The following is a 23052-nucleotide window of genomic DNA, read 5'->3' as shown; positions in this document are numbered from 1 at the left end:
GTTTTGCTTGAATGACACACATTAAAAATAAAGTATAAAAATGTTTAAAAATGTTTTTTTTTTTTTTTAAATGGGTTGTAACTAATGTTAGACAGTTGAATGTGGGGGACACCGGAAATTATGTCAATAGCTGTATATGTAAAAACAATATTCATATATATATGAATTGATATCTAATTAATCTAATTAAAACAGGGAGAGTCAGGAGGAAATACTACAAGTGACCTATACACCAGAGTAGGTAAAATTTAAATAGTACTGGTGAGTAGGGATGAGCCAAACACTCCCACCCAGTTCGGTTTGCATCAGAACATTCGAACAGACTAAAAGTTCACACAAACTTTTAAACCCCGTTAAAGTCTATGGGAATCAAACGTGAGAAATTAAAAGTGTAAATTTTAAAGGCTAATATGCAAGTTATTGTCCTTAATAGGGTTTGGGGACCGGGGTCCTGCCCCATGTAGAGGTACATGTATCAATGCAAAAAAAAGTTTGTAAAAAGCTATTTTTTCGGTAGTAGTGATTTTAATGATGCTTAAAGTAAAAAAAAAAAAAAAAAAAGTGAAATATTCCTTTAAATATCGTGCCTGGGGGGTGTCTATAGTATGCCTGTAAATTGGCACATGTTTCCTGTGTTTAGAACAGTCCCTGCTCAAAATTACACTTCTAAAGGAAAAAAGTCATTTAAAACTGCTTGCAGCTTTAATGCCATGATGTCTTGTCTGGTCCCGACAATATGGATGACCCCCCCCCCAAGCCCATTACCAGCTCCTTTGGGTCTTGTATGGATATTAAGGGGAACCCCGCACCCAAATAAAAAAAGGAAAGGTGTGGGGCCCCCAGGCCCTATATACTCTGAACAGCAGTATAAAGGCGGTGCAAACAAGAGAGGATTAAATAAATGGGGGGTGGGTTGCGCTATGGAACCTTAAGAGTGAATAAAAGTGTAAAGGTAAGAGCAGCCTCTATTGATTTCCACCCGGGGGTGGAAAGGTGCAGAAACAAAGGGAAATAATAGATGTGGCGCTATACCTATATGTGGGGGTTACCAATAGGTTGGTATATAAAATATGTGACCAAAAGTGTGCTAAATGTGTTAGTCAATTTTCACATGTGTGAGAGTAATTCCTAACGTGCTGGTTAGTTTTGGGCAGAGATAATATATATTTACCAGCGTGCTGGTTCAAAAACCAAAATTATGAAAAACCAAAAAAACAAAAATACAAAAAATATCCAAAAATAATAAACACAAAATGCACAACAGTTGCAATAGATCACGGTATGGCAAATCCTGTGACTTTCTTATGCTATACTTATCTCTATAGCAATATGCAATGCTAAAGTGCAGGTGCGAATAAATTCATATAAAACAGAAAGTTGGGACTAGGTGTGGTACCTGGTAAAATGACCGTGAGAAAAATATAATAAAGTGCCAAAAAATAATAAAATATCACAGTGGTAGTATAAACTGGTATTAAGTCTGCTAGTGATGCTATATAAAAATTAATAAAATTAATATGAAACCTAAATACCATACACATAAAGCATAGATGTAATAAAATAATAAAATAATATAATGCAAAGGATTAGAATAAAATAAAGATAGAAATATGCAAAAAACGTGCAAAAAATAGTGCAAAAGATGTGCAAAAAATGCAGGCAAATTGTAAACATTAGACGTGATGGAGCAAGTCTCTATTAGGTGGCGGAAAAATCCGCAGGTGCAAAAAGGAGGGGAGTGATGTTTTCCAATCGTGTTCTTCACATTCGGTGGCTTAAAAGGGTATTAAATTATTATGCTCTCACCGGAAGGAGGACCCCATCCGGGGGGGAACAACTTTCACAATATTAGCTATTGTGCGGCTCTCTGGCTTCCTTCAGCTGTAAAGGTTAGGGATCCCTCGTTCCTCCGTGAGTGCAATATGCCACGTTTATATAGAGTAGAGAAGAGGCACATCCATAGTGTGATACCGTTTTAAAAATTTGTTTATTGCAGCAAATAGGTAAAAAATACTCACAAACAAGTAGTTTAAAAGTGCGGTAGTGTGTACAGCTTTAAAATTCCCGCTCTGCAATCTCCGTCTGAGCTCGAGGTGTACGCTGCCTGGCCACGCCCTACGCGTTTCGTCACACGGACGTCATCTGGAGCTCCAGATGACGTCCGTGTGACGAAACGCGTAGGGCGTGGCCAGGCAGCGTACACCTCGAGCTCAGACGGAGATTGCAGAGCGGGAATTTTAAAGCTGTACACACTACCGCACTTTTAAACTACTTGTTTGTGAGTATTTTTTACCTATTTGCTGCAATAAACAAATTTTTAAAACGGTATCACACTATGGATGTGCCTCTTCTCTACTCTATATAAACGTGGCATATTGCACTCACGGAGGAACGAGGGATCCCTAACCTTTACAGCTGAAGGAAGCCAGAGAGCCGCACAATAGCTAATATTGTGAAAGTTGATCCACCCCGGATGGGGTCCTCCTTCCGGTGAGAGCATAATAATTTAATATCCTTTTAAGCCACCGAATGTGAAGAACACGATTGGAAAACATCACTCCCCTCCTTTTTGCACCTGCAGATTTTTCCGCCACCTAATAGAGACTTGCTCCATCACGTCTAATGTTTACAATTTGCCTGCATTTTTTGCACATCTTTTGCACTATTTTTTGCACGTATTTTGCATATTTCTATCTTTATTTTATTCTAATCCTTTGCATTATATTATTTTATTATTTTATTACATCTATGCTTTATGTGTATGGTATTTAGGTTTCATATTAATTTTATTAATTTTTATATAGCATCACTAGCAGACTTAATACCAGTTTATACTACCACTGTGATATTTTATTATTTTTTGGCACTTTATTATATTTTTCTCACGGTCATTTTACCAGGTACCACACCTAGTCCCAACTTTCTGTTTTATATGAATTTATTCGCACCTGCACTTTAGCATTGCATATTGCTATAGAGATAAGTATAGCATAAGAAAGTCACAGGATTTGCCATACCGTGATCTATTGCAACTGTTGTGCATTTTGTGTTTATTATTTTTGGATATTTTTTGTATTTTTGTTTTTTTGTTTTTTCATAATTTTGGTTTTTGAACCAGCACGCTGGTAAATATATATTATCTCTGCCCAAAACTAACCAGCACGTTAGGAATTACTCTCACACATGTGAAAATTGACTAACACATTTAGCACACTTTTGGTCACATATTTTATATACCAACCTATTGGTAACCCCCACATATAGGTATAGCGCCACATCTATTATTTCCCTTTGTTTCCAAACAAGAGAGGGACTGTAGGTTTGTTCTTAAGTAGAATCTGTTTGTAATTTTGAACCGGTACATTTTTAACGTGTAGCTCCAGCCAAAAAAATCTATTTTTAAACTTTTTGGAAAACATAGGGAAGGATTATCACCCCTGTAACATTTGTTTTGCTGTCTGTGCACCTGTTTAGAAGATTTCACCTCACTTTCTGTCCCAATGGCAATTGGATTTTGAAAATTTGTGTTTTTTAATGAAACAAGGAACGCTTACAGGAGAGAATTTCCCTTCCTAGGGGTAGATTTCATCTCACTTCCTGTTGTCTCCTTCTGTTTGCAAGTAGGAGTCGTTTGAAAGTAGGGGCCTGCCCTATATATAGTTAGTGTTGCCACAACGCTGTAATCCCTCACAGTTATTCTTGGTGTAACTGTCAGCCGATCGACCGATTCGGTGGACAGGTGCACCCTGTGATCGGTTACAAAGCCTCCAGCAGCACTGAATGTGCATTCTGCAAGAATGCTGGATGTGAGACAGGCCAGTAGCTCAATTGCATACTGTGCAAGCTCTGGCCAGTGATCCATCCTCAAGACCCAGTAACCCAGAGTATTTTCGGTGGGAAAGGTGTCCAAGTCTGATCTTGCCCCTATGTATTCCAGCACCACGTGAATCAGATACTGGCGATGGTTGCTGGAACCGATCATACCTTGTCTGAACGCATCGGTCAGATGGCCACCTTCTGCACAACTCCTCCTGTGACTGACCGAAGCCTCAGCAACACGTTGTCCAGGAGGACCAGGAAATTGTAACCTCCCAGGCTCTGGAAATACATTGCACCAACCTTTCTGCAAGGCCTCCCAAAGATGCTTCATTCTCTGCTCCCTCTGCAATGGCAAGATAAGGTCCACAACCTTACCTTTGTAACATGGATCAAGGAGGGTTGCCAGCCAGTAATGATCCCTCTCCTTGATACCACGAATATGAGGATCCTTCAGCAGGATTTGCAGGATCAGGGAGGACATGCAGCGTATGTTTGCGGAGGCATTCGGTCCGGAGTCCTCTGGGTCACTAAGGACGACATAATCCTCAACCACCTCCTCCCAGCCACGTACAAGTCCATGGGCTTCTTCGGACTGTAAATGATCCCTTGAAGACTTTAAACACAAATCTACGAGGTAAATGGATAAATCAATTCACCCGTAGAGACAACAGCGCATAATACTCAATAGATAAAAAGAAATTATATGTGATTTGTGCTAGTGTAAACTGTTGTTCTACGGAAAAAACATGTATATCTTCCCAAATGTAGTCATACAAAATAAGTATTGTCCATGATCACTGTCCATATATCTAGATTATACTGAATAATCAAGATGGTTTCAGGGAAAAAAACTGTAACGGAATATCTATTTCAGTCCATAAACAAAACACAAAACTGAAACAAAGTGTCCTGGTACAGGTCATAAGGAGTATGTGATACAATCCTTCCTTCCAACAGTAAAATGCAGTATTCCCGAATTTGCTGGGGTGCAATCTCAAGCATAAGATGACCCCCCTTAGTAATATTCTTACCAGATATGCCTGGTTACATGGGCTCTCAGATATTACTCCTCATCGGCTTGATCTCCTCCGCTTCGTAAGCACCAGGTCATGCACGATCAGATTTGATTGGTTACAACGGGCTCTCAGATATTACACGGGCTCTCAGATATCACTCATCGGCTGGATCTCATCCACTTCATAAGTGCTGGGTGATTCAAGATCTCCGAAAAAAGCAATTATGGGAAACAAACATAGCGTAATACCGTCTTGTAAAAACACAATTTATTTTAATAAAAATATTGCACTCACAAAAAAACAATTCTTTAAAGCATTGGTTCACTCAGTGTGCATAGTTCTTTATCACAGTCTAGGGAGAGGTAATAGCATCAGCCGCCAATGGCCGTCACCGCATAATAGCTCACGGTTAAAGCTGTGCGTCTCTTCCTCCCTCCTGTCAGTTCCTCTATGCTGCTAACGTGTGCTACCACCCTACCACCCTAGGGTGGTAGCACACGTTAGCAGCATAGAGGAACTGACAGGAGGGAGGAAGAGACGCACAGCTTTAACCGTGAGCTATTATGCGGTGACGGCCATTGGCGGCTGATGCTATTACCTCTCCCTAGACTGTGATAAAGAACTATGCACGCTGAGTGAACCAATGCTTTAAAGAATTGTTTTTTTGTGAGTGCAATATTTTTATTAAAATAAATTGTGTTTTTACAAGACGGTATTACGCTATGTTTGTTTCCCATAATTGCTTTTTTCGGAGATCTTGAATCACCCAGCACTTATGAAGTGGATGAGATCCAGCCGATGAGTGATATCTGAGAGCCCGTGTAATATCTGAGAGCCCGTTGTAACCAATCAAATCTGATCGTGCATGACCTGGTGCTTACGAAGCGGAGGAGATCAAGCCGATGAGGAGTAATATCTGAGAGCCCATGTAACCAGGCATATCTGGTAAGAATATTACTAAGGGGGGTCACCTTATGCTTGAGATTGCACCCCAGCAAATTCGGGAATACTGCATTTTACTGTTGGAAGGAAGGATTGTATCACATACTCCTTATGACCTGTACCAGGACACTTTGTTTCAGTTTTGTGTTTTGTTTATGGACTGAAATAGATATTCCGTTACAGTTTTTTTCCCTGAAACCATCTTGATTATTCAGTATAATCTAGATATATGGACAGTGATCATGGACAATACTTATTTTGTATGACTACATTTGGGAAGATATACATGTTTTTTCCGTAGAACAACAGTTTACACTAGCACAAATCACATATAATTTCTTTTTATCTATTGAGTATTATGCGCTGTTGTCTCTACGGGTGAATTGATTTATCCATTTACCTCGTAGATTTGTGTTTAATGTTTTCTAGTGGTTTTATTGATTTAATACCTTTTAAAACAGCTGCTTAAATTCCACAGCTCCCAGGTAGAAAGCACATTTTGATGCTGAGCGCCTTTTATTTGTGTGGTTAACGGGCGGAGGTTATCCTAAGCAAAGGTGCACATCCCTTGAAGACTGCTGCTGATGCTGAGTGCTAGGCTCCACCTCCATGCTGACACAATCCTCCTCCTCCTCTTCATCCTCTTCCTGTGTGATCAGTGGGCACGCAGGAACACTGTCTGGTTAAGTTAAGGACGTGAGCCAAACAGGGCACATGGGTCAGTTGTCCCTGTCAGAGGGCGGAGAGGAAGTTGGTGCCATTGTCGCAAACCACCATTCCTGGTTTAAGCTGGCACGGCATCAACCACCTCTGAGCCTTCCCCTGCAGAGCTGACAGAATCTCTGCCCCAGTGTGGCTCCTGTCCCCCAAACACACCAGCTCAAGCACCGCATGGCATCTTTTTGCCTGCATGCTTGCGTAGTTCCTTGAACACCTACGGCTGGTTCCGAGGACAAATCAGCACAGGAAGAGGCCATGGAGGAAGTAGAAGAGAAGGGGGTGGAGGAGAGAGGTGTGGCAGAATCACCACTAGTAGAATTTTGGACTACTGCACCGTGTCCTGCATCCTTCCCAGCTGCCAGCACTGTCACCCAGTGTGTGGTGAAACATAGGTAACGTCCCTGTCCATGCCTGCTGGATCATGAGTCAGCGGTAATATGCACCTTACCGCTGACCTCCCTGTCCAGCGAGGCATGGACATTGCCTTCCACATGCCGGTAGAGAGCCGGAATCACCTTCCGTGAAAAAAAGTGGCGTTTGGGAACCTGCCACTGAAGTACCGCACATTCCACAAACTTATGGAAGGGGGCAGAATCTACCAACTGAAAAGGCAGCAGTTGAAGTGCTAGCAATTTAGCCAAGCTAGCATTCAACCGCTGGGCAAGTGGATGGCTGGGGGCAAACTTCTTTCGCCAGTGGAGCAACTGGGGTAGGGAAATCTGCCTGCTAGAACCGGACGCGGGTGTACCGATAGCAGATTGCAGATTGTGTGTGTATATATATATATATATATATATATATATATATACAGTGATTTATGGGCCATGATGAGCCACCCGAATTTGGTGGACAATAATGTTCGTAAGGCCGCGTACACACGCGCGGACTGTTCGCCCAACTTTGTCCGTCCAACAGTTTCGGCAAACAGTCCGCTCAAACTTAGCATGGACGGACATGGCCACACACGACGGACGAACAGTTTGCTGAAACCGTGCGCGATGACGTGAACGGCACGTACGACGGGACGAAAAATACGACGTCCTATACACTGCATTATAGCTTTCGGCGTGAAAATCCTTTCTGAGCATGCGCGCAACTTTGTTTGACGAACAAGCCTACACACGAGCGGACTGTTCGCTGAAACAAGGTTTCAGCGGACAGTTTTACGGAATTTCCGAAAAACCTTGTCCGTCCAACTGTCCGCTGAAACTGTCCGCTGAAAGCCCACACACGAGCGGACTGTCCGCCCAAACACTGTTCAGCGGACAAAGTTGGGCGAACAGTCCGCCCGTGTGTACGCGGCCTAATTCAACAAACGGTCGAACGGCTGATGTTCGAGTCGAACTTACGTTCGCCTCAAACTCAAAGGGTCATCCCTACTGTGGAGACAAAATAAAATGACATAACAAGAAGAGTGGATATATTATTTGGGATTTTTGGCTGCTTAAAAATCACTGATAAAACAATTCAGACTGAATTCTATGTTCAATCCCTGGGGTGCAAAAGTGTCTAATATAAAAATCCATTTGGACTCTAAATGGCTAAGTGTCCTTACTTTATCTACCATGCCAGTGTTTTTTTTTTCTATGGTTCTATCCCGCAAAATCTCAAATGGGTAGGGTCTTTCTTGTGATGTGTGGCAAAATGTTTGGTAACACTGTGTTTATCAAATCCTTTCAAGATATTTTGTACATGTTCCTTAATGCTTACTTTCCGGGATCTTTTGTGTGTCCTTTGTATTGCAACCCACAGCTGCATTCCAAGGCATAAACAGCCCCCTCTGTATTATAGCCGATGAAGTCATTAATTTCATAAGTGTTACCTGTACTGGTGGACGTGAACTGAAACTTTTTTCAACCAGTTTTGTTTTAGTACATGCCAAGCAATGTTTGTATGGGAAGAAGCCTTTTCCTGTAAAGAATGTAAAATCCCTCTTTTTAACGCTTATATGCATGGTATTGTCATAAAAAGAGGATTTTTATATACAGCTTACCTGTAAAATCCTTTTCCTCAGAGTACATCACGGGACACAGGAGCTTCATTACATAGTGGGTTATATAGGCACCTCTGGTGATTGGACACTGGTTAACCCCCAATTAAGGAGAATTCCTCCCCTATATAACCCCTCCCATATGGGAGGCACCTCAGTTTTGTAGCAAAGCAATAAGAAACCACGTAAAAACCAAAGAGGGGCGGGAGCCCTGTGTCCCGTGATGTACTCTCAAGAAAAGGATTTTACAGGTAAGCTGTATATAAAAATCCTATTTTCTTGATGCCCCAAAGCAATGCTCAGTTTGAGAGGAGGGAGACACAGATCAGAATTATAGACCGCCAAGGACCGGAGGATCTAAACTGCAGCATGCAGTACACTGCGCCCAAAGGTGATATCCTCTTGCCCTCTGACATCCATCTGATAAAATCTGGTGAATGTGTGGAGTGATGACCAAGTTGCAGCCTTACAGATCTGAGCCAGGGAAGCCTGGTAAAGCACTGCCCAAGAAGCACTTATAGCCCTCGTTGAGTGCGCTTTCACTTGAAAAGGAGGGATCTTCCCCTTTACACTATAGGCCTGAGAAATAACCTGTCTAATCCACCTTGAGAGAGTAGATTTTGATGCCGCCTGGCCCTTCCTAGGGCCTTCCGGCAAAATAAATAAGCAATCAGTTTTTCTTATCTGAACAGTTGCCTGAAGATAGATACTGATTGCCCTTACCACATCTAAAGTGTGGAAAGATTCTTCTTCTGTGGACTGTGGGTCCGGAAAAAAGGATGGTAGGATTACATCTTGATTCAAATGGAATCCTGAAACCACCTTAGGCAGAAAGAACCTGTTGGGACGCATTACCACCCGGTCCTTATGAATAATTAGATTTGGTTCCTTGCTGGGGAGAGCTGCAAGTTCTGACACTCTTCTAGCCGAGGATATGGCTATCAAGAAAACCATTTTTTTAGTCAAAAGAACTAATGAAGCCAGATGCAAAGGTTCAAATGGTTGCCCCTGCAAAGCTGAGAGAACCAAATTCAGATCCCATGTGCATACCAGAGGTTTGACTGGCGGCCTTATCCGCATAGCCCCCTGGATGAAACCCCGCACAAGGGAATGTGATGCAAGTGGCTTCTGGAAAAACACTGACAAGGCCGAAATATGCACCTTGATAGTGCTTACGGCCAAATTCATTTCTAGGCCTGACTGGAGGAAAGCCAAAATCCTGCTAGTGACATACTTTCTAGGATGCCATCCCCTGGGTTCACACCAGGAAACATATGCCTTCCAGATTTTGTAGTAAATAAGCCTGGAGGCCGGCTTTCTGGCATTGACCAGAGTAGAAAGGACTGGCCCCGAAAGCCCACGATCCCTCAGAATGTGGGTCTCAGCAGCCAAACCGTCAAACTCAGACTGTGTAAAGCAGGATGGTAAATTGGACCCTGCGAGAGCAGATTTGGCCAGAGAGGGAGGATCCACGGCCTGCCTACTGCCAACTTCATGATCTCTGCATACCAAGGTCGCCTGGGCCAAGCCGGGGCTACCAAAAGAACCGACTTTGTTTCCCTCTTGACTCTTCCCAGGAACCGTGACAGAAGCGGGTACGGTGGGAAGGCATAAATCAGATTGTACTGATCCCAGGGAACTGTCAGAGCATCCGACCCCTGAGCAAGTGCATCTCTTGTCCTTGACACGAATTTGTCCAGATTTCTGTTGAATCTGGACACAAACAGATCTACGTCTGGAGTACCCCAACTGCGACATATGTTTCGAAACACGTCGGGGTGCAGAGCCCATTCTCCTGGGCACAACTGCTGGCGGCTCAGAAAATCCACCTGCCAATTTTCCACTCCTGGAATGAAGACTGCAGAAAGGCATGGAACATGCCTTTCTGCCCAGGCAAGTATGTGATTCACCTCTCTTTGTGCAACCAGACTCCTGGTGCCACCCTGGTGATTGATATAGGCCACTGCTGTGGCATTGTTGGACTGAACCCGAACAGGGAGACCCCGTAGTCTGTAAGACCAGTTTATGAGAGCCATATAAAATTCCCGGATCTCCAAGACATTTATGGGCAATACCTTCTCGATCGTAGACGATTTCCCCTGTGAGCACGTCTGCTCCAACACTGTTCCCCAGCCTGTCAGGCTGGCATCTGTAGTTATACTCTTCCATGGAAGAGGAAGAAAAGATTTGCCTTTCAGCAGATTCTCGGTTTGTAACCACCAAACGAGACTCCTGCGTGTCCCTGGGAATAGACACATAGGAAGATCCAAGGCCTGGGGATTCCTGTTCCACGCCGCAAGGATGCATCTTTGCAGAGGCCTTGAGTGGAACTGGGCGAATGGAACGGCCTCGAAGGAGGCGACCATTTTCCCTAACAGTCTCATGCACAACCGAATGGGGGAAGATCTGCCCAGAATTAGGCGCACCAGACCCCCTATGGCCAAGGCTTTTAGCCTTGGTAGAAACACCCCTCCCTGAGCGGTGTCGATGACCATGCCCAGATACTCCAGCCTGGTAGCAGGCTGTAGGGATGACTTTTCTAGGTTTATAATCCAACCTAGGCGTTCCAGGTGTTCTAGCGTTCTGGTAACACTGTGGTTCAGGAGCGCTACTGTTTTCTCTATGAGAAGCAAATTGTCTAGATAAGCCATGACGGCTATACCCTGAGCTCTTAGGTTTGCCAAGAGAGGGTCTAGAATCTTTGCGAAGACTCGAGGAGCCGTAGCGAACCCGAACGGCAAGGCCACAAATTGAAAATGGAGCCGATCTACCGTGAACCTTAGATACTTTTGGTGTGCGGAAAAAATTGTCACATGAAGATATGCATCCTTGATATCTATTGATGCCATAAACTCTCCCCCTTGCAGGGAGGAGACCACAGCGTGTATTGACTGCATTCGGAAGGACTGGATGCGTAAAAACCGGTTCAGATCCTTCAGATCCAGGATAGGTCTGACACCTCCATTTGGCTTTGGAACGGTGAAGAGATTAGAGTAAAAGCATGAACCCTGTTCTTTTGAGTCCACTTCCGCTATCACCCCCTGGGATAGTAAGCGATCTAAGGCCAGAAATAGCGGTCTTTGCTTTACTGGATCCCTGGGGATCCTTGACCTTAGGAAGCGAGAAGGTGGAATCTCCTGAAACTCTAGCTTGTAGCCCAGAGATACCGAGGAGACTACCCACTTGTCCCAGATCTCTTCCCCCCAGGCTTCTGCAAACTGCAGGAGCCTTCCCCCCACTCGGCCGAGCGGGGGCGCCCCTTCACAAGGAAGCTTTTGGGCTCTGCTTGGCAGGCTTTCGCCCCCAAGTCTTTTACTGCCCCTGGGCCCAGCCTTGAGCCTTTCCTCTAGAGGGAGGTTGGGAAGGCCATCGCCACTGCTTAGAGCTTGATGCTCCAGGAGAAAGAGAACGCCTAAATGATGGACATTTGCTCCTTTTGATTGGAAGGAGAGTAGATTTACCCCCTGAAATTTTTTGGACGAATTTGTCTAATTCTTCTCCAAATAAACGTTCCCCCTTAAACGGGAACCCAATCAAATGCTTCTTGCATGATAGCTCAGCTGCCCAATTTTTTAGCCATAGGGCCCTTCGCATGTGCACCAACAGGAGAGACAAACGAGATGCTTGTTGGACAGAATCCAAAATCGCATCAATCATAAAACACAGAATTTGAGGTATTTCTGCATAATTCTCCACTTCCTCACTGGGAAGAAGGCCAAGCATCTGCTTAACTTGTTCCTTGAGGAACTGACACAACCCCACAGCTGCGACTGTAGGTTGCACTACAGCGCCAGTCATGGAAAAGGAGGCATTCAATAATGTTTTCAGCTTCTTATCAGTTGGATCCTTAAATACCTGAGCATTATCCAAAGGACAGGTCAGGTTTCTATTCACGCAAGAAACAGCCGCATCGACAGATGGGACCCCCCATTTCTTGGTGAAACTTTCCTCCAGAGGATAAAGCATAGAAAACCTTTTAGGAGGAGCAAACAGTTAACGGGATGTCCCCAATCCTCATACAACAATGTATCCATTAAGGGATGAATTGGAAAGGAAAAGGCAGTCTGTGGGATTTTCCTGACCCCCAGGGAAGAAACAGAGGATGTGGCGACCTCAGCAGCGGGCATTCTGAATGTGGTACGCACCAACTCAGTATAATATTGAACCTGTTTTCTGAGCTCCTGGGAGGAGGGGACTCTCTCCTCTTCCTCTGATTCATCCGACTGCTCATGATCCCTGTCCCAAGATAGGGATCTCTCCTCATTGTCAGAGGTGTCACCTGAAAGAGGAATCTCAGCAGAGGGAGGGGATATACCCCTTTTTCTGCTATCTTTTAGGGAAGCTGAAATAAAATTCATGATTCTCCCTTCAAAACCCTCCAATGTAGCCCTAAGGGAGTCTTCAGTGACATATATAGGGGCTGAAATATTTGGAGAGGCTGCAAAACCTGACAGGGGCACTGACTCATCCTGTGAGGCTGGCACCAGTCTTGCAAGGGGGATGGTAAACTACAGGCATTTTTAGGACCCCTAGGCTTAGGCGGTTATTTACCAGTGCCCTTGTTACCTCCCCCTGAGACCCTCTTACGAGGAGACATAGTCCTAAGCTACAAAGCAGAGGTACTAGTACAAAAGTGCAACCACTGTTGTCCTCCAAGTCTCACAATAAATATATATGCTTAAACTGCACAACCTGATGCTGAGTAGGTGTCTTAGGTTTGCCTGGATCCAATCCCTTAGGATGCTTACTGCCCACAGCTCCTGTGTCTTCCACTTACAGCCCCCTGGCGCTCTGGGCTTTTTAAAATTGCTGCTTGGCGCCTGTGCAGTACAGCTCGCAACCACACCCCCCTCCATTAGCATGGAAGCACGCGCACTGCCGGTCGTCCAGGGGGGAAGGGGGTTCACCAACGGAGCTGCGCGGGACCCCTAGACTACGTGGGACCACTGTTTTACCTTTATTGTGGCAGAGATTGCAGTGGAGACGTGAGTCATCTGGAAGAACCAGGCTTCACTGAGCGTATGTATCTGAAAGGCATGTAAGTATGCATCAGGCTTCTCTTACTCCCTCTAGTGGTGGAAACCAGGTAAGACATACAACTACTGAAATGAAGAAATCCATAATATATAATTTATATAGGATTAACTTCCCTTACCTGTCCTCGCCGCAGGAATTGCTGAAAACAGACATATTCCAGCCTTCACCCATCACAGCGGGCAGTGTTGTGCCAACCTTCAGGAATTTTTGGGTTCCTTCTCAGAGGAACCTCTTACCTGGACCTTGTAAAAGACTCTGCCAGAAACTTTCGTGCCACTATGTAAACAGTACACCAAGTCTGGTTTTCCCAGAGCCCAGTCTTCCAATAGGAGAGGACTTGCAGGCAAAACCTCGTTTCTTCGGATGACGAGGCCCGGGTACCATACCATTTTGGGAGTCAAAATATCAGCCCGAGATATGGATCCGGTTATCATAGCATTTAGGGACCTGCACAGAGCTTTCTTCATAGCACATGTTTTACGTGACCAACCACCTTAGACACTGGCGAAAAAACTGAGGTGCCTCCCATATGGGAGGGGTTATATAGGGTAGGAATTCTCCTTAATTGGGGGTTAACCAGTGTCCAATAACCAGAGGTGCCTATATAACCCACTATGTAATGAAGCTCCTGTGTCCCATGATGTATGATCAAGAAAAGGTTTTTGGGGACCCGGGTCCTGCCCCATAGGACATGTATCAATGCAAAAAAAAAAGTTTTAAAAAATTGCCTTTTTTTCAGGAGCCGTTATTTTAATGCTTAATGTGAAACAATAAAAGTGAAATATTCCTTTAAATTTTGTACCTGGGGGTGTCTATAGTATGCCTGTAAAGTGGCGCATGTTTCCCATGTTTAGAACAGTCCAAGAGCAAAATTAAATTTCTAAAGGAAAAAGTCATTTAAAAGTACTTGCGACTATAATGAATTGTTGGTCCCGGCAATACACATAAAAGTCATTGAAAAAAATGGCATGGGATTCCCCCACAGTCCATTACCAGGCCCTTTGGGTCTGGTATGAATATTGAGGGTAACCCCACGCCAAAATTAAAAAAAAAATGGCATGGGGGTCCCCCTCAAAATCCATCCCAAAGCACCGTGTCCCCATGTTTGGCTCATCCCTATTCATAGGTGCATATTTTAGCCCTTTGTCCAGAATTCCAATTTTTTTCTGGTGTAAGAGGTGTATCACTCAGATTAAAAATCCCTTCTCCTTTTATTCTCTTTTTCGCTTGTTGTCTCTTCCCTGATCATCATCCTCTCTCCTTTCTGGGCTTCTTCTCCTCCCCCTTGATTCCTCTGTTCTCCTCTGTGGATGGTTCTCTGTTCCTCTCCCTAAAAATGACCTATTGTGGTTTGGGTCTGGATAGTCGGTCTGATAATATCTCTCATCCTTTTCTTACTTGTGATGGTCTCTCATGGGGGGCACAGTAGTTGTATGTTGGTATCAGACTATGTTCATGAGAATGGCACGGTCCTTGAGATGGACCCCCCCTATCTCTGTGTCCATATTTATAATTGGGTATTGGGCTTCTTCCACGTTGTCCATATCTAGCATGTGGTGGTCCTCTTGTTTCTCTTTGCTCATACGGTGGCCTATTCCAATTATTATTCCCATTCTGAGGGTTTTTATTATTTTTCCAATGGTGTTTTTTTTTTTCCCAACCATTTTGTGGAGTCTGGTTGTAATGTGGGGGTCTTCTGTCCACGGTTGTAGTCTGTTCAGTGATATACACTGTAAAATAGCCGCCATACTATGTTCTTTCATGGGACCACAAGAAAATGGCTGCTCGTTAGGATACATTACTAAACCTATTTAAAGACACTTCCAGTGCTAGTAACGATTCCCTGATGAAGTCACCTGACCGTGACAATACATGTCGGAATACACAGGCACCGGAAGTGACGTCAGGCCACAAGCTCGTTGCTCGTTTTGTGTTTTAATCGTTTTTTCCTGCTTTTATATGAGTGCCACATCTTGGCTGTGATCTAAATAAAATATTAGTGTTACATATTGGGATCTCCCGTTCTTTCATTTTATATGATTTGATTTGCTCATCTGAGAGGATTTCTATTGCCACCTGATCTATATAAAGGAGATATATCCCAGTGAGAAGCACCCACCAGGACACCACACCGACATCTACAGGCTATACTTAGGGTGACCTATTACAGTACCCCAGATTACCACTGGCTAATTTTACGCTGTAACCTTACAGGATGTTTATTTATAAAACATTTTGAAAACCATTTATTATTTTCCTTCCACTTCACAATTATGTGCCACTTTGAGTTGGTCTATCACATAAAATCCAAATAAAATACATTTAAGTTTTTTGTTGTAACATGACAAAATGTGGGAAATTTCAAGGGGTGTGAATACTTTTTCAAGGCACTGTATAAAGCTGAAGACAGCAGATATACAAATAAAAATTGTAAGATTTGTTTAATCTCTGTGTATCATCTGAGACTATTCACTTCACCGAGTATAGGAGAGGGTTTACATCCACTTTAAGTCTGTTTTGTTTTTCAGAAAAAGAAAGATGCCATCTTTACTGCCAGTCAAAAGAATCCGGAGATGTAGTATACATGAAACGACTAGCACATGATGGAACACAATGCTCTTACAAAGATTCACACAATATTTGTGTTCGAGGTGATTGCCTGGTGAGTATTAAAGCAATTACATTTTTTTATTTTTTACTAAAATAATAGATGTCATACATGTCGTCATTGACATACATGTCAAGGGGCAGCACAGTGGTGTAGTGGTTAGCACTCTCACCTAGCAGTAAAAAGGGTCACTGGTTCGAATCCCAACCTCGACACTACCTGCCTGGAGTTTGCATGTTCTCCCTGTGCCTGCGTGGGTTTCCTCTGGGTACTCCGGTTTCCTCCCACACTCCAAAGACATGCAGGTAAGTTAATTGGCTTCTGTCCAAAATTGGCCCTAGTATATCAATGGGGACTTGATAAAATTGGCCCTAGTATATCAATGGGGACTTTGGATTGTGGGCTCCTTGAGGGTAGGGACTGATGTGAGTGTGCAATGTACAGGGATAGGGACAATTGTAGAAACTCACTCAGGTTGAACTAGATGGACTGTTGTCTTTATTCAACCTTACTAACTATGTCAATACATGTTATGGTTTTGCACAGAGCAGCCCTGATCCACTACTTCAGGATATTGGTTTTAAAGACCAACCAACATACAAAGAAAAAAAAAACTTTGGCTGTTCATTGGTATACATTTAGGTTTCTTCACAGTAAGAGCTGTGAATATGTGGAATAGTGTAAAAGTAAAGGAAACTTCACAGACATGTGAAATGTAAATAGTGTCTTTTGTAGGCGTTTTGTTCAATAGTTCAATAGCCAGGCTGTGTTAAAACAAAGTGTGAGTTTATTTGATCACGCTTTGTATCAACTTGAAAATAAATACATAGTTAAAACTTCATACAGCTTGATGTAGAAAAACAAAAGATATTAGGAACAAAAATTGTAGTAAAAGGGGGGCATGGCGACCGCTGACCGTGATGGCCGCACTTTAACAGAGCTCCGCTCGGCTGCAGGGGAATCACCAGTATATCGCCCGCTCTAAAGTAGGCACGATCGCTGCCGCTATCCGCCGCACTACCGCCGTCACACAGAGCCTCTGGGCTATGCGGAAAAGACACAAAGCGCCGGTGAAAATAATGAAACTACTGGACTTCTTCCCGGCTGTCTCCCGCGGACTACAGGAAGATGGCGGCGGGAGACAACTTCTCAGACATCCATCAGGTGATCTAGCTCCAGCTCCACAAGCGCGATCACGCAGGTTGGAACAAGAGAACGACACAGCCACTGCACCTGGAATGTATAACACACAGGACGGCGGTTCTAACTCCAACTCTCCATGTAGTTCACCTACAACGAGGAGCCCTGTGAAGTCTAAACCCAGACTGGACCCTGAGGTATCCGCACAGAGCAACAGGCACTCTGCACTGGAAATGGAGGTGAGTGGTGCATAAAACGATGACCCAGCTGCACACTATCAGGCAGACCCGATCGCCATGTTTCCAACTACAGTGCAAACAATATCGGATACTACATTAAAAGACATGCTCATGTCCCTGAGAACATCGTTGCAATCAGACATGTTGTCATGCTTTCAACAATGCAGAGTAGAAATCAATGAGCTTGGGGACAGAGTGCATCAAGTAGAAACCAGAATGTGCGATGTTACCGCATCCTTTAATGCACTAGTGGACTCCCACATGTCCCAACAAGACACCATCTCCAAAATGCAATCAAAATTAGCATACCTCGAGGATCGTTCCCGCAGAAACAATCTGAAAATACGCGGTATACCTGAAAATGTCGCGGCACAACATCTCCAGTTGTACGTAAACGATCTTTTTCAAGCCGCAGCACCATCACTATCCCCATTGGATCTTAGGATCGACAGAATCCACAGAGTGCCCAAACCGTCCTTCCTGCCACAAGAGGTCCCAAGAGATGTGTTACTCAGGGTTAATTTTTTCCAAACCAAGGAGAAAATCCTGGATGTCTTCCGCAAAGCGGAGAATCTCCCAGAACAAGCCGCAAATCTACAAGTGCTTCCTGATCTCTCGCAACATACACTGCAATTACAACGCAACATGGCGACGATTACAAAAGCAATGTAAAGCCACAAAATCGTATATAAATGGAAATATCCGGCTAAGCTCATCGTCTCATACCAGGGTTCCAACCACCTTGTTAATTCGCTGGAAGATGGTTTGCAGCTCCTTAGACAATGACAAATCATAACATCCGATACGAGCACGGATTCGCTCCCGCAACACAAGACTCCTCCCGGCAAATTACAACCGGACTGGCAACCCAAACATCAAAGAAGATACAGCTCACAACGCACCTGAGTTCAATGTTTAAGTTCCCGCCTACAAGCTTTCATTAGGATTCCCCGAATGCTTATGGTACCGTCCACTGTACCTTAGCACCCACTGTTTGGGCAGCTACGCTGCCTGGTCCACTTGGACTCTGTTCGTTTGTTTGGTTTTTTTCCTCTTGGTTTTTTAATTCTACAACTTAGTTGCTTATGCACAAGCTCAAGTTACTCAACTTGTCTCAAGCTGGGAAAACGATAACTCTTACCCACTCGACTACACAATTTCCTAGCCACTGCTCTTGGCATACATCTCTGGTAATAATCATCTCAGAAAATAATTTTCATTCCATCACTGTTTCCTGTACGGATCACCATAGACTTCCTGTATTAACCAGCGCTACAAGCCTATCCTCTCCACAAAGGATGACGAAGCTCCACATCTTCCCAAAGAAACGCCGATATCATTCAACTTATCATCTAAATGTTTTGAATGACCATTAAGCTTCTCTCAATCAATGCAAGAGGCCTCAACCACCCGGCCAAAAGAAGATCTCTCTGGAAGGAGGCCATCCAGCATAAAGTAGACATCCTGGCGGTTCAAGAGACACATTTTCATAGGTTAGCTACACCCAAATGTTCCCACCCGAATTTCCCACACATTTTCTTGTCCTCTATCACGGCTAAGAAGGGGGGGGTAATGTTGGCTGTAAGAGACACATAGTGGCGTTTGACTTGAAAGAATCATTTATTGACCCAGAGGGACGCTTCATCATACTGGTCTGTATCATAAACAAGCTACCTATTACCTTAACGTGTTTATATGCTCCCAACTCGCATCAACTTAAATTTGTTAAGCAGGTTATCAAGCAGACGACAAAAATGCGAGCGGGGAGCATGCTACTATGTGGTGATTTTAATATGATTATAGATAACAGTCTGGACACTTCCTCTCGAGTTCGGCAACAGGGCCCGAATTTCCGGGACCTCCTTATAAGAGAGGAACTGTACGACGTTTGGTGCTGTTTAAATGCAAGTGATAAGTCGTTTACATATTACTCCCCTAGATATAACTCTTACTCCAGATTAGACATGTTTCTAGCGGATAAGGTGCTGTTGCAGAGAGTTTCCCACTCCTCCATCTACGACATAACGTGGTCAGACCACGCTCCTGTGGTCATACAGATAGAGGGTGGGAATGCCTATGCTACAGCATGCTTATGGAGATGCAATGATTACATAATTCAAGATCCAAAATTTCAAACAGCTATCACCAAACATCTAGAAGAGTTTTTTGCGCTTTAATAGTCCTACTGTCACAAATCCCTTCAACAATTGGAATGCCCACAAAGCATATATCCGTGGTATCTTTATTAAAATGAACTCAAGATTATATAAGGCACGTTCAACTAAGATCACAGATCTTATTACAGAAATCCGTAAATTAGAGAGGAATAACCAAACTAACCCTGCCGCAGCTTTAGCCACGAAGTTATCTAGCATACGCCTCCAACTCAGAGAATTGTTTAGTGTACAACATGATCAGTATATGCGTAAGCTCAAATTAAACTATTACGCAAATAATAATAAAGTAGGCAAATTCCTAGCCAATCGACTTAAAGAACGTAGGTCCAAAACAGTAGTTCTGCACCTATACTACCCTGATACCTCAATGAAAGTAGAGAACCCGCAGGCAATTGCAAATGCTTTTGCAGATTATTTTTCATCCCTATACAATTTAAAAGATGACCCCAAGACCACTCAACCATGCAGAGAAGATATTGACAGCTTCATGACTAAACTGAAACTGCTCTCACTTTCAGAAACCCAACTTCAATCACTAAATGACCCCTTTTCAGCAGTAGAATTGGAAAGAGCTATAAAATCTCTGCCCCTCAACAAAGCCCCGGGACCGGATGGCTTATCCAATGGATATTATAAAGCCTTCAGTCATATATTAACACCTAACCTTTTACCATTATTCAACAAGGCCAGGATAAAAGGCACTTTTCCACCAGAAATGCTCAAAGTGTATGTGATTACCCTGCCCAAACCAGGTAAATCCCTGGATGTCCCAGCTAATTTTCGCCCCATATCTCTATTAAATGGAGACGTCAAGCTTTATGCTAAAATGCTTGCTACCAGGTTATATGACCTTATACCAGATCTGGTGAAACCGGACCAAATGGGTTTCACCAAAGGACGTCAGGCATCAGACGCCACCAGACGTATTTTAAATATAATTCACCAAGCAGAGACTCGGAAAACGCCTTCTCTGCTTCTATCTATAGATGCAGAGAAGGCGATTGATAGAGTCCATTGGGGATATATGGAAGCGGTCTTACAGAAATTCGGGTTCCAGGGGGAGTCGTTATCTGCCATACTGGCCCTATACTCAAACCCATCAGCACAAGTTTACATTTCAGGACTATTGTCAAAAGAATTCATGATCACAAATGGGACCCGCCAGGGATGCCCGTTATCGCCATTTATTTTCAACTTAATGATGAAACCCCTGGCGGAGACCATTAGAACACACCCCCATATCTCAGGCTTTAAATTTCATCAGACCACTCACGTAATTAATCTCTTTGCAGATGACGTGATCCTCCTTCTGACAAACCCTACCGTTTCATTACAATTCACACATGATATCCTTAGTCGATTCAGCACCCTGTCCTATTATAAAGTAAACTTTAACAAGTCTTTAATATTAGACCTTGGCGTTAATCATCATGCTAGAGAGCATTTAAAACAAACCCTCCCATATGTATGGGCAGAGAAAGAGATCCCCTATCTGGGCATTTACCTGACGGCAAAACTATCACAGATAGTCGAGACGAATATTAAGTTCTTACTTTTAGACATACGGAAAACACTGAACAACATGGCCAAAACTGAACTATCCTGGACAGGCAAAATTGCATCCTTTAAAATGGTTATTCTTCCTAAAATATTGTATATATTCATTACGCTCCCCATCCCATTTAAGGTATCCCATCCTCATACAACACAGAAAGGTGTGCGGGATGGGCCTCACAGACATAAAGGAATATTATTGGGCAACCATCTTAGCACAAGCTAAACACTGGTTCAGTACTTATCCTGCTCCTCTATGGGTGAATATAGAGGCCGCAGTCAACAAAATACACCCTTTAAGTCTATTACTACTTGCAGACTCCTGGAAACCTTTATCCTTAGCATCCCTTATCCCTTTCCCCGACAACTAAAACCACGCTTTTAGCGTGGAGATACTTATTGACTCAACCAAAAAACGAAAACTCGCACACCACAATAAAAATTCCACTTCAAACGCTTGGGGTATTACTCCTATACAGCCATATCACCAAATGGGTGGACCAAGGTATAGAATGTGTAGAAGATCTCCTAGATAAGGGCATTCCCCAAATCTTCCAGTCCTTACAAGCCAAATATGATTTACCTGCATCAAATATCATGCTATACAGACAAGTCTCCTCATTCTTAGTCCAAAACCCCTTGCCGAGAATTGAAATAAACGCCCCCGCATGGCATTTTTTTTAAGACCGACCAGGACAGGTGTAAAGGTATATCTCTTATTTATAACATACTCCAGTCCAAACAAGAATTTACTAAATCCCCAGTCATACTATCATGGGGAAAAGAATTGGATAAAACGTACGAGGCAGAACACTGGAGTACAGTGTTCCGATATAATTACAAAGCCACAAGCTGTATTAATCATTTGGAACTAACCCAAAAAATATTAACAAAATGGTACAGAACTCCCTTTCAACTGGCCAGACTGTTCCCCACTCACTCCATGTTATGCTGGAGAGATTGCGGTGCCCCTCGGACGATCCTACATATATTCTGGCAATGCAAAAACCTAACTAGTTACTGGAGGAAAATATTTACTATCCTCGCTGACATTACTGGGATAATACAAGAGCCGGATCCAGCACTGGCAATCCTCCACCTAGGCATAAACATATACCCTAACCAATTTAGGATAGTGGTTATTCATATATTAATTACTGCAAAACTATTCATAGCCAGGCACTGGAAAAACATCCTCTCCCCGAACCCCTCGGAAGTAACGGCACAGGTGAATCTTAACTATCACTATGAAAGATTATTAGCAATCAGAAAAACCTCTTGCAAAACTTTTGACAACAATTGGAAATGTTGGAAAGAATGGTACGGGCGTTAAAGGCTTCCCCCCTTCCTTTCCCCCCTTTATTTTCCCTCCCTTTTCCCCTGGTTATCCTTACAATTGCACCATCAACAGGAATAGTGCTAGAGAGACAAAGTCTATCCAAAATACAGGCAGCCAAGATTTTACTGAGAATGTGAATTAACAGCTGTAATCCAGACTGTTTAACTTTCCTTTCCCATGTCAAACCCCTCTGGCGCAGCGTGTTCCCAGATGGGGCGTTGGAGGAGGCTAGATGGGGTCACACGACGTGTTGATCAGTGGGTTTATGCCAACGATACTATCCTTAACAATGTATATTAGGCTATCTCAACAAGATTGTCATTTGCCAAGAAATGTACGATGTTGAATGTTGTCTTATAGTAACTGTTACTAACTGTATTCAACGATACTATATTGTATTTGTTAAATTCCAATAAAAACTATAAAAAAAAATTGTAGTAAAAGAAAGTACAGGAAAAGAATTATCTTCTT

General features: G+C 43.4%; 1 protein-coding gene across 4 annotated transcripts in view; it reads left to right on the top strand.

Annotated features, from left to right (window-relative positions):
* The window catches only part of LOC143964080 (A disintegrin and metalloproteinase with thrombospondin motifs 2-like), a 1751863-nt gene that overhangs the window by 979071 nt on the left and 749740 nt on the right, over nucleotides 1–23052 (top strand). For all 4 annotated transcript variants that reach the window (XM_077473787.1, XM_077473788.1, XM_077473790.1 and 1 more), the window contains exon 13: nucleotides 16053–16186. In XM_077473787.1, coding sequence (XP_077329913.1) covers nucleotides 16053–16186 — 134 coding nt within the window. The remainder of the gene's footprint in view (nucleotides 1–16052; nucleotides 16187–23052) is intronic.

The sequence above is a fragment of the Lithobates pipiens genome, unplaced genomic scaffold (assembly GCF_037356315.1).
Source record: "Lithobates pipiens isolate NorthernLeopardFrog02 unplaced genomic scaffold, aLitPip1_a1.2 Scaffold_8, whole genome shotgun sequence".
NCBI lineage: Eukaryota > Metazoa > Chordata > Amphibia > Anura > Ranidae > Lithobates > Lithobates pipiens.
The sequence above is the reverse complement of the archived record's forward strand: the minus strand, read 5'-3'. Positions and strand labels throughout refer to the sequence as shown.